The 12,894-nt window shown below is 41.6% G+C and overlaps 1 protein-coding gene across 3 annotated transcripts; it reads right to left on the minus strand.

Annotated features, from left to right (window-relative positions):
* Positions 1–2,167: 2,167 nt before the first annotated feature.
* On the minus strand, positions 2,168–12,177 carry TRMU (tRNA mitochondrial 2-thiouridylase). Of its 3 annotated transcripts, none has more exons than XM_066318610.1 (11): positions 12,062–12,177; positions 11,495–11,660; positions 9,289–9,395; positions 8,613–8,735; positions 7,741–7,913; positions 6,749–6,802; positions 6,155–6,221; positions 5,265–5,365; positions 4,087–4,231; positions 3,764–3,846; positions 2,168–2,608 (listed from the first exon to the last, which is right to left on the minus strand). In XM_066318610.1, exons 1-11 carry the CDS (start codon positions 12,147–12,149, stop codon positions 2,462–2,464), a joined length of 1,254 nt encoding a protein of 417 aa, XP_066174707.1. In that variant the 5' UTR covers positions 12,150–12,177; the 3' UTR covers positions 2,168–2,461. The 3 variants fall into 3 exon arrangements, with proteins under 3 accessions (XP_066174707.1, XP_066174709.1, XP_066174708.1); XM_066318611.1 differs by having other exon boundaries at positions 2,479–2,608; positions 4,087–4,199; XM_066318612.1 differs by lacking the exons at positions 9,289–9,395; positions 11,495–11,660; positions 12,062–12,177 and having other exon boundaries at positions 7,741–7,854; positions 8,613–8,731.
* Positions 12,178–12,894: the final 717 nt, after the last annotated feature.

Consider the following 12,894-nt stretch of genomic DNA (forward strand, 5'->3'; position numbering starts at 1 on the left):
GGGAGGGATGACCGTGATGCCCTGGTGCCTCCTGGTGCTGAAGCTGGAAATGGCACATCACTTCCCTGCATCACTGGTGCGTACCGTGTTGGTGTGATTATCGCATTTATCACAGATAATTTCCTTTTCTTCGATGCTTTAAAGCATGTAAATGCATAGAAATGCAAAGAAAGCGTTTTTAAAATTAAACCCGAGGCTGTTTGGTGGCGCTGAGATCCCCCTGCAGCTCTTTGTGCTGTCCCTGGCTGCAGAACCCAACCTGGTCCTGCACAAGCAGCGACAGCAGAGACTCTCCCCTGGCCCTTCCTGCGCCAAAGCCTCCAAGCTGAAAGGGTTCTCATGGACAAAGAGAGGCTAGAAAATTCTGGTTTGGGAATAAAGGTGGAAGGAGAAAATGTTTTTACTCTGAAACAGCATGACCCTGAAATCCCAGCGGCAGAGGCTGTGCTGTGAACCTTCACTCCAGTCCCATCTCATTGCCTTCAGGGAGAGTCTGCACACACTCAGCTCCCAGCCTCCTGGGAGAGCTCAGCCTTGTCCAGAGAGGCTGGAATCAATATTCACATATATAAGAGTACAAATTTAAATGCTGCATCCAAAAATCTGGGCTGGGGTTTTTTTTGTTGGTTTTTTTTTTTTTTTTTTTTTTTTTGCTTGTAAGTATTCTAACAATATAGACCTACTCTAAAAAGAGGATAAACTTTATAAAAACAACAGCAGCTTTGTTCCCTGTGGTTTGCTACTAAAGAGAGAAAGCAGCTAAAAAGAGTGAATGCTCAGTTTTGAAATGGGAGGATGACAGCTTCTCTCAGCCCTAAAAGCCAATGCAAACACTAAGAGCCGACGCTTTCACTGCGGGATTGTAAATACTGTCCTGCCAAAGTGCAAATGAAATCCTTCACCACACCTGTGCAACATCTTAATGCTCCAAAGATCCTAACCAAAGGTGAAGACACAACCACAGGACAGCCCTGCTCTCCTTGCAGAGTGACACTTCTGTCCTCCAGCACCAGGAACACTGCCAAGATGGAGCAAAACCAGGAGTGCAACTAAGACAGGTTTCACACAAGCACTTCTGGAATAAAACCGCACTTGGTGTGCAATTTTTTAGCCGTTTTACACTCAGAAACACAGGTTTCAAAGACATTCAATGGGCACAACAGAGACTTCAATTCAGACCCAGCCTTAGCTGACATGAGTTGTGGTTTTTCAGTTACATGATCCTAATCTTATTATCACATTTTGTACTTTGGAAGGAAAAAGTTCTTCTCCAAATAGTTACACATGTGAATCTTTGAAACCAAATATTTCAAGACCTGAAAAGCTTAATGACAACTTGAAAGTGAAATCATCTGCTTGCAATTTGTTGCCCAAAGTGGCAGAAGAAATGACCAATAAAAAGCTGTGCTGCAAGCAGAACATGGTTAACCTTTCCTGCTATGAGACATTGGCTCAGCAGCTCTCAGCTAACCTGGGATCTCACTGCCAGTTAAAATCTCAAAATTCTACACCACCAGGAAGTCCTGCTCCTGCACAACTGTACTTCAGGAACAGCTACCTTCTACCACCATGGTGAAAGACAGGAATTCATTTTTGCTAACTTGCTGCAATGAAGTTGTATTATAAGTTTGGGGTATCCTCAATATGGACCCAGTCCTTATAAACCTATCTAATTTGGATGGAGTATTCAACTCTTCCTAAGAGCACTCCATTTTGATACATGGGAGGTTACAATTATTAGAAGGTCTATATTAAGCTTGATCCACAGTAAGGAAATCCCTGTGAATTTGCATTTTTCTCAAGCACAGCAATGCATTCTCTTCTCCAGGAGACAAACAGAAGAGCCTCAGACCTCAGCAGTTAAGAGAAAATTAGTCAGTTGTGTGAAAACACTTAACATTCAAGACTGTTAAGCCCCTAAAATTTTTAATTCTGATCTATGTAAACACCTGAAGCAACTACTTAATACAGTTTAAAAATTCAATGCATTTTCTATAAAACCATCCAAAATGAAAAGCAATTATTTGTTGCCTGGAGTCCATTCCAAATGCTGAACTTAAACATCATTCATTCCTCTTCCAGAGTTCAAAGCACAAGCACACATTTAGTGTAAAATGCACTTTACTAGGGACAGGTACCTTTAAATAAGGGGGGAAAAGGATTTCACTTACACATAAGAGATAAATTTACTATTTCAGACACGATTTTTGTATTAAAATTCTTGTATGTATAACTACTATACAGAACACCTTAGGACATCCCTTGATACGTATTAATATAAACAGCACCATACAGTCCAGCAAAATTGCACCAGACTGGCTTCAGTTTTAAACTCCTTCAGTGCTAAGAGTAAAGAGTTGGGACTCTCTGGTTAACTGGCCTTAAGAACTGCATTTATTATAGTTTTTATTGTTCTCAGGCAGCAAATCCTCCGAAGTCCTTCAGTAAACAATCCCAGGTGTTACGTTGCTGGTTCTATTTTGTCAATCTCTTCCTTCTTTGGACTCTCCTCTCGGTTCTTGCCCTGTTGCAAGGTATACACTGATGGGCCTATCCTCAGGATCTTCCCACTGCCCAGGCACTCATCTCCCTTGTAGAACACAGCAAACTAGGAGATAAACACAGGGAAGGAAAGTCTTTTTACCAGCTGCAAAAACCATGGTGAGCAACTGCAGGCTGTGCAAGACCTGCCAGACAGTGAGCAATTTATATCTGTTCTGTCTAAATCTTGAAAAGAACAAAACAACTGAGACAAACAAAACCCCCCAATTAGAGGATTCGCAGGTTCACATGAGTGAACACGTTGGTGGAAATTTCATCATGAACTCTCTCAGAACTCTTCAGTTACTGAGGTGGAATAGATTGTGCTGGAAAGTTTCCTTTCCAAAGGGGATGACATACATAATGTCATCTGCATCTTCACCGGATCTTCCCCAGAGAACTGTGCCTATGGAGGCACTTGTCAAAACAGGAAGGGGACCAAGGACTATGGCAGCAGACCATCTCCAAGGAAGCAACTGGAGCTCCCTGATGTGCTCAGCAGGTTCCTGCAGGAGAAGGGAGCCCAGGTCCCCTGCCTTGTCTCACTACTTGGCAGTACAGAACCTGGTTACAGGTTCAGCAGCTCCTGGCACTCAGGGGCTTCTCATGCTTCTCATAAGCTCTGGCTGGATTCTTCTCAGCTTCTCTCCACTACAGTTCTCAGGAAATTTCCCTCCTGATGTGTCCCACAGGCCCCTAAGTATTGGGGAGCATGCTGGGAGAAGGGATGCAGGGAATGCTTGAGAGCCAGTGTGCTGGAATGTGATGGAGTCTCTTTACACTGGCAACGTTAAAAGGCACAGCACCTCTTCTCGGCTCTGTGCAGGACAATGGAATTCACCAGTCTCACTAAACAGGTTTGAACACTAAACACTAAATATAAAGCAATTACCAAATTAATGCCTTTTAAAATCTATTTCTTGCCAACAACAGCAGCTTCCATTTCTGCATATACAACTGATTACCAGAGATGCTTCCATGTATTTCTAGAATTTCCATGTATTTCTAAGCAAGTTTCTTAGACTATACAGGTAACAACAGACCATTAGAACTAGAAACAATCTCCCTGAAAATAGCTGATAAACAGTCAAAATAGAGCTAACCACTCTCACATGCAAATAAATTAATTACTTGGCGCCAGTTAATAAAAAAGCTACTTTGTTCTGTTAGCCAGATAAGGTAAAACACAAAAATGGAAAGAAAACTACTTCTAATAACTTACCTGTCCAGGTGTGATAGCTCTAGCTGGCTTCACCAGTGTTACCCACACACTCCCATCTTGGTTTAGAGTCAGGACACAAGGCACTAGAGGAGAAAATGATCAAACACCTGACAGTTAAAACATTACATTCACACTAAAGAATTTGGAAAACCAAGGCTAAACAGATCTAAGCCAAGATACTACTGCACAGAACAGTTTTGTAAGACACTGCAGAAACAGGAAGACCAAGCCAAAACCTATCCACTATTACAGCAGAACTACACGAACACGCTAACAGAGTTCCACAAACTGAGTGAGACAAAAGAAAAACAAGGTTTGACTACCCAGTGCCATCTGGTGCCGAAATCTGAAATGACACTCCATCATCTTCTCTCTGACGAGCTCTGCCGGAGGCTCCTCTGCTATCCAGTGCACTCGGTTTGTCCGCAGGAGGTCTCTGTACAGAGCAGGGTGATCGCTTGACGGTGCCTTAAAATACGTTTATTTATTGCTGATGTTTTTGCCAAAGAGCATGTAACTTGCAAACTGAAGCATGAAATATAGAAGAAGCATCAAGCCATGGCAAAATGAAGGCAGTATGAGCAAGAAAGCAAACACTTATTAGCACTTAAATTAGGCTAAAGTAAGCCTGAGTGATCTGTCAGTCTCCTACTCCTCAGAGTCATGTCTCTCTTCTTGTATACTTTTCCCTCCAAGTGCATTTCTGCCTTCTTCAAGCTGAGTTCAGAAATATGACCATCTTTACCCTATCTCAACAAGATGCTACCTCCCTCTTCTCCAGCTTCCCAAATGAACACCTCCCCAGCAAAGGCACTGCCTTTGACAAACTCGCTGCAGGACATAAAAATTCTTCTTAGTGCTCCTGTCTGTTTCTTCTCAATGCTCATTTGATTATCGTCCCCTGCACTGGTATATCAACAAGCAGCAGAACACCTCATTATACTCATCAGTATCCAGGAAGAATAACAACTGCATGAACAGGAAGAAATATTATCAATGCTAGCAGGCTGCAGAACTCTGCATCACCTCATATCATTAGCCATTAACACACCAATTATTTATTATTTAGCATACATATTCTGCCTCAGTTTTCAAAACGACAAAACTGTGTCCCTGGCTCCTCATTCTTTTGCTACAAAAACAAAGCAGCAATATATCATAAACCAAGGTTATATACATTTTACAAACCATGTCATAATAACCAAGATGAAACCCTCATGCTTTGGAGTAGAAAATGAGAGCTCAAAGATTGGCTGATTCTTTTCAGTATTTGCCCTTTGCTTGGAAAAGCTCTACGCCAAAATCTAAACCAGCTTGGCACTCATGAAAAGCCTGTTTGGAAAAGATATTTCACGTCTGCTGATGTTATGCTAGCTGGTTCTTGTTTCCCCAGGAGGAAAGCCAAGAATTCTGCCCAGGTTAGGCTCAAGTTCCACACAGCAGCAGTCACAAAATGCATGCATTAGTCATTTGCAAACCCAGTGTTAATTAATTAACTCACCACAAAGACATCTCCAGTGCTGACATCTTTGTCTACAACAAACCAAGCATCCCTGAGGCCTGCCAGCCGAGCCCTCTGGCCTATTGTGAAGAGGAACCAACCTAAAGAAATGTGAAAATGGAACGCTGCTAGCAACTTTTCATCTTTTACTTTCAGAAGAACACATTAAAATCATTTCCCCAAAACTTTATCAGTACACAAAGAATAACAAACCAGGCTGTCTTAGAGAAGATGGCCAGCCACAAACTAAACTAACATTTACTTGAAATTTCATCTGTACCTGAAATGCAAACTGAAGATTACAAATTAATGCATTTCAACTGTAGCATTCCTTGGTCTTTATTTACTTCAGTTTCAATTTATGGGTTATCTACAACTCAGTCTCGTCAGTCTCCCTTACTTTTATGCACTGGTATAACATTTTATTATCATAAATCCCTTGGGAGAGGAACTCAGTTCTGGCAGCTTGAACTGAGGACAGCAAAGGAAAAACACACAGGAGAAAAGGAAAAGTTAAGTTGCCCGTGTTTGATGATGTCCTGGTGTGCATCACAGAGGGGCATTTTCTTCTGCCAAGTTTAGGTACTGAAGAATGTGGAACTGAAGCACAGTCATTTTGAAGGAATTAAGTGAAGAATGTCTCTTGGTATTAAAATAACAACTACTTAGTATCAACAGAGTAACCTTAATAATTATTTGCTTTTTTGAAATATGGAACAAGAATCAGCTGTAGTTCAAGGCTCTACTATTGTATACAACAAATTTTCCATGGTTTAACCAACTGAGTAAAACCCATAGATTCCTTTGGAATTTCCCCAAATTTGTCCCTCCAAATATAAGTGATATTGTTCCATTTATCTAAAAGTTATTAAAGTGGGTTAGCCAATTACCTTTGTGCCTTCCCATCACCTTCTTATCTTCAATGGAAACAAAGTTACCTGGTTGAGGTTCCAAATACTAACAAAGAGGAAGAGTTAAGTCACAAGACAGCCCAAGAAAACCTCATAGTATATTTCAGATTCTGTCACTACATTATCTCAAAGCTGAAAAATAAATCTTCAAGAAGCAAACTCTGCCCAAGCAGCTTACAGACTCCTCCTTGATGCTGCTCTCAGAGAAAAGCAGGAAGGGCAGTCCCTATGAGCAGTTATTCTAGGCTACACTTCCCCTATCCTCACATATGTCAGGAGACAGCAGAACAGCACTTTGTCCCTCTCACATTCCAATCATTTGTCAGAGCCTGGCAGGCACAGGAGTGCAGGTTCACTCTTTTGCTCCAGAAAATGAGTGACACCTGGCAGAGGGGTAAGATGCTTCCTACAGGCTGTGGGTGTCAGCATCTAACTCAGCTTGTGACTGCAAAAGGAGGTGGGACAGTGCAACTTGCAGAGGGCCACAAGCTGCTAGAGATTTTTCTATAGACAGTGTTTTAAAACCTGAACACCAGAGGAAACAAAGATTGTCAAAGATTTAGTGCTGCTCACCTCAAGAAGAAAATCCTCAAAGTTTCTCTTACCAATGAAACAGACCCCCATACTCTGAAAAAGAAACATGGAATTGAATACACAAAAGCAAAGAAAAACATATGAAATAATGTCTATTAATAATCTGTCCAAGGTATTTTTCCCTCCCATGTATCCCAAACTATCTTAGGCATCTCAAAAACAAATCCACAACACCTGCTGCAATATAGGCTAACTAATTCTATAAGAATCAGTGAGAGCTGTAAGCACAGAAGTAAGAGGGATAATAAGAAGTAGAACATCTGTTCAATAAATACATTAACTTCGGTGACTAGGTTGTATTTATATTAAAAACAGACTTCTCTTTCATATTAAAGTACAAAAGCAACAAAAATATACAGTGATGGTCCATTTCCTGGAAAAAAAACCTTTTCAGAACCAAATAGGCTTTTTTTTTCCTTCCAGTTACTGCTGACATTCTTCAAACATCCATTTACTGAGGCTGAATATTAGCATGAGAGCAATCAAGGCAGCATCAGCAACGTAACTACTGCCTGCACTAAAGTTTTTAAGATCCATTCATGAAGTCTTAGCTCTCAAAGAAACGTAACTATTTTTTTAAGGGTAACAGTGGAAAAACAGCATGATCCAATTTCTAAAGACATAGTGAGAAATAACAGTAAGTGAGGAAGCTCTTAAAAGCTATGGAGATTAAAGAACAAAAGCTTCTCCCTTGCTGTGATAGAGGATGCTTTCTTTTAGGCTCATAGCATCCTACACATTCACCTCCATCTTAGTTCTTCTGAGATACAACAGCAAGCTAAAATACACAACTAACCACAAGCTTCTAGAAGTACTTTTAAGGAAGTAGCCAGCTATGAAAAATCATTCCCAACATATATATTATTCCAACTATAGAAACGGATGGCTTGTCACAGGTTAAAGTTCAAAAAGCTCAGCAAAGTTGTTTTACAGAGAAATAAATATCAAAAGAGTGTTAAGTGTTACCATGCCTCTTTTTTCTTTAGCACATGATGAAGGTCATGTTCTGCTGCTATCTTCTTTACAAAAGTTTTTGTTAAATCTCCTAAAGGGAAGATGGTTTTCCTCAAAGCATCCTGTGAAATCTGACTTAGAAAGAAGGTCTGGTCCTTAAAGAGGTCAGCCCCTTGAAGGAGTTTCACAGCTGCAAAGTGAAACACATGAAACAACTCAACATTACTACTAGCAGTAGTTCAAATTGCTTTAGTATTTTGTTTAACAATCAACAATTCTGATTTATTATTTTCAAATACATGTCAGAGACAGTATTTTACATGTTTTTCAAAATCCAACAAAAACACTTGGATATTTTCTCATCACTAAAAAGATCTAGAAGATTCTGGTTTTGTACTACACAGAATCTTAAAAAAGAATTACACTGCCTCATCTATTTCAGTAGTGCATGTGTCACTGGCAAGGACATCAACAACACAAAAAAGAAAAACAACTTTCCAGAAGTAGAATTAAAACAAAGAAACAAATAAACCCCTTTAAATCCAGGGGTGGACAAATGAAAGCAGGGAATCCATAATGTAAAATCATCACTGTGGCAGCTTTGCATAGCTTTAGTTTACAAGGTTTTTTCTCTTTGGGTATAGCATGCTTCTCGCCATATATCAGACATTCATCTGACTCTTAGAACAAGAAAATGTAATGCTTGACAAGTCAGGGTCATTTTCAGTAATGTAAATACCTTGTTTAGTACAAACAACCGTCTACAAAGGCTGGGGTTTAATCAGTAATCACTGTGTGTAAGGTCATAAACATCCCTGATTCTGTGACACCAAATATAGTTTTAATTTCTCTTTCGTAGGACAACGTACAAAATGAAGACACAACTTACTATTTCTAACTTCAAAACGGTTTCTGAAAAGCTTCTGTGGTCTTTTAGTATGTTTCTGTTGAAACACTTCCTCATCCTCCAGTGAGGTCCTGGCGTAATGCCCAGTAGCAATTGCATCTGCTCCTGTTAAGGAAAGAAAAACCAAAGCTAACATAAAGGCACAAACTTGAAATTCACAATTCAAAACACAATTGCAAACATACAGTAAGAAAAGCAGAAAGCAATGAAAGAAAAAAACCTATAGAGAAATCTTAGACAATAATCGTACTCCTGCTATTTAAATAATGCAAACTATTCACCAGCATGCCAGCACTTGTGCTTTTGTACTTTAAGGACCACCTAAGAATGTAAAACTTAATGGTCAGGTCAATGCATGTTCCTAAAATAAATCTGTTCCTACATATAAGCAACCTAATCTAGTGGAAGATGTCCCTGCCCAGGGCAGGGGAGCTGGACTAGATGACCTTTAAAGGTCCCTCCCAATCTGAACCATTCTATGATTCTTTATGTAAAAGCAATCTTAAAACCAAATACTTCGCTATTATTGACATGCTACGACAGAGACATGAGTTAGGCATGCACATGAACATGTATTTCCCCACCTTTTAAAGAGTTTGTTTCCTTTAAGCATTTTCATGGCACACACTCTGTATTGACACACTTGAAAATGCCTTACCAAGGTTATCCATAGCATAATGCAGAAAGTGGTTGAATTTGATGTGCTTGTTACACAAAATATCGGGATTAGGCGTCCTTCCCAATTCATACTCTTTTAAGAGGTCACTGTAAAACAAAGATTCAAATGTCCATCAGAATCATTAACATGCATAATACTATCTGAAACTGGACAGTGTTTAAATATGAAAAGCTGAGTCCCAGTCCCAGAGAAGACTCAGTCATTGTAAACATTTTATGTTAGAAATAAAGTACCCATAAGATTTTAATGTGCAAAAAAACGGTGTCTGGAAGATTTTCTCCAAAGTGCACTGAGGACAGGGTCAAATTACCACTTATAATCTTGTAACTCTGCTTTATTAAGGACACCCCTACTAATCCCTCACGAAATACTTACCTTCAGAATGAAACAACCCAATTTAATTTTTCAGTGGGACAATATGGTGGTACACAAGTAGGAGTGTCTCAACTGAACAGACAGTAACTTCAGCTGCAATGATGTCACCCCAAGCAGCCACTCATGGGGCTTAATTTTAGAGACTTTTTCCTGTCCTTGTTTTTTTTTCCTTTCTAGAAATTCTAAGTTTCTCGAAGTTATGTTGTAGTTTTACACTGCTGCATAATTACTTAGCATTATTCACTTGAAAACACTGAAATAATAGCTAATGAAATTAAACCAGCATACAAGGCTACCCTGAGATATCAAAAGGCCTTATCACAGCATCATTTTGTTTATCAGGTTGTTGTCAGTAGCCACTGCACTCAAAAAGAACTGAGGACACAGACTGGATTTAAAAGAACAACAGCAATCCCAGTATTTGGTTTTACTTTTTTTCGCATCTGAAAAACAATCTCTTCTTCCTTACTGTGTAACACTACATTAAAAAACAGAAAATAAAGCAACATATCTCTTATTTTCTCTAACTCCTTTTTAAAAGCTCTGAATACAACAACTCACACAAATAATTAAATCACCTGGGTCCACCTAGAGCTCACACCACACTCTTAAGGTACCCTAGGAGTTCTATAAAGGAGTCATCACAAAGCCACTCTCACAGCAATTCAGACCTTCTAGTAAAGCACAGAATCAGAGAAAGGGCAAGGAAGGGAGTCTACTGGATCCTTCTCTGACAGAAAGAACTGAAACAGGCTTTGTACAAACCGTGGAAAAGCCAAGACCTGGAACAGTTCTTGTTATAGAAGGTGTTTTATGGTGAACAACTCATTAAAGAGGAGGAGTAAAATTAAGATCAGCGATGACAGTAAAGAAAAAAAGGATTCTGAAACAAACCAAGACACTTGTAACAGAATGTTAGGAAACACTGTTTCCTAAACAGTTAATGAACTCCAAGAAGTTTTGTAGCACTCATTCCCTCACCAAAAGGGGAAAAACGGAGTGAACTTTCCCAGAAAAGAGCTATTTTGCTGTTTTCTTCACTGACCATCCAAAAGCTTGGTGCTCAGCTTGATGTCACTTCAACATACAGTACAAGCAGCATGACCAGGTTATTCCTCAGTTTCACATAAGGTAATAACAGCTCTACTTCAAAGAGGGATGATGAAGATCAGGGAACAATTTTTATGCACTTATATCCAATGCACAAAGATAAATTATGCTGTCATACCAACGTGCCCCTTCTTGTCCTACCTTCTAAGAAAATCTCTCAGCTTTTCCTGTGTAGAGCTCCCCTAAAGCACAACAAGTTCACAGAAAATCTGAGCACCCTCTTAAGAGAACAGTTTCAGATCTGTTACGAGTTTAAAGAAGCAAGGCTAGGTCACAATCATTTTGTGCTAAACTGGATTCAGCACAGATTATGTAAAATGCACTGCATAAGTTACACACACAGACAATAACAGTACCCCATTAAATAACTTTTTTTCAAGTTGCAGTAAGGTTGGGCCAGTAAATCAGTAGCTAAAGAAATAAACTGCAACAAAGTAATTTCTACACACTCACACAAGAAGAAATCTCGTACTAGCTAAAAAAAATAAAAAATGCACTAAAGCAATATAAATTCTGACCTTAATTACAAACAAGAGAATAAATAATTCCTCAATATTTAACAGGCTTCAGGGGTTTCTCTTAGCATTGATAAAATTACAAAGAATTGCCATTGCTTATTATCTATCCATTCTTACTTTTCATTGCAACATGATATCACACTAATAAACTGAAAGACCAGCTATTGTAAATGTGTTTCTACCTGAATACTTCATTCCAGTATTCCTTCACGTAGGAAACCTGGTGAAATGGGATATCAAGCTTCTGGCACACCCGATAAGCATCTTCACAATCTCTGTCAATGGAGCAAGCTCCCTGTTCATCCAGAGGGTCCCAGTTCTTCATGAACACACCTGTCACTTGGTACCCTATGAAATGAAGACAAGAATGCCTTAGAAAGTTAAATTCTTCCAGCGTGGACACAAACTCTGTGTTTATCAAGAACGGCTTTAGTAACTGCATCTTACCGAAGATGTGAGTAGCCCTGTGCTACGTTTTACAGTACAGTTACCATACAGCTATGTTTTTTTTCTCTAGCTAATAGCTAACCCAAGCTCTTTTAGCAACCTAACGCGACGACGGCCAGTCACACCTCCCGTCCCCTCGTTTAGGGCCGTCCCGCCGGCCCCGCGGTGCCCGGCCCTCAGCGGTGTCCTGCCGGCCTGGGGCCGCTCCGGCAGCCCGAGGGGCGGCCGGGCACCGCGGGGAGGCGCCGCACGGCCCAGGGCAGGGCCTCACCGCCCTCAGTCCCTCCGCCCCAGCCCCGCACCTCGGCGGCGCAGCAGCAGCGCGGCCACGGCGCTGTCCACACCGCCCGACAGGGCGCAGGCCACACGGCGCGCCTGGGCCGCCAGCATGGCCGCGGCAGCACGGCCCCGCCGGCCCCGCCCCCTCCCCCTCCCGGCCCCGCCCCGCCGGCCCCGCCCCGCCGGCCCCGCCCCGCCGGCCCCGCCCCGCCGGCCCCGCCCCGCCGGCCCCGCCCCGCCGGCCCCGCCCCGCCGGCCCCGCCCCGCCGGCCCCGCCCCGCCGGCCCCGCCTCCGCTTCCGCCCGGCCCCGCCCCGCCGCGCCTGCGCACTGCCGCGGGGACAGCGGCGCTCGGTGCCTCGGCGGGCCGCAGCCCTCACACGGCGTCTGCACCAGCCCCGGGCCACAGCAACCCCGCAGAGCCCTGAGGAATCCCAGAAGGAAACATCGCCCTCTGATTGCTTCACGTCAGTTATCCTTGAACAAGCCAAAGTTTAGCCCCAGCTTGGGGGCAGCTACCACTAAACGATCTGGCAGTAACAAGGTGTTATCTTGGGCAGCTACCACTAAAGCATGTGGCAGTAACAAGGTGTTTATCTTCTCCTTCGCATGACAGAAATTCAGGTGGTGCTGTGGGATTTATTCTGTTGGATTTATTTCGTTTATATATATATATGTATAAATAAATATATTGCTATTTATTCTTCTGTTGGATTTATTCATTTACTAACGATAGTAAAATGTTTGTTTCCAAATTTGCAATGCCACGCTGAAGTCCACTAGTTTTACCAACATAGTGCTATTTGTAAGGGAAACACTAGAAAAGTCTAGACACTCCATGCAATAAAAAGTTGCTA

This window comes from Sylvia atricapilla, chromosome 5, assembly GCF_009819655.1.
Source record: "Sylvia atricapilla isolate bSylAtr1 chromosome 5, bSylAtr1.pri, whole genome shotgun sequence".
In the NCBI taxonomy this organism is placed as follows: Eukaryota; Metazoa; Chordata; class Aves; order Passeriformes; family Sylviidae; genus Sylvia; species Sylvia atricapilla.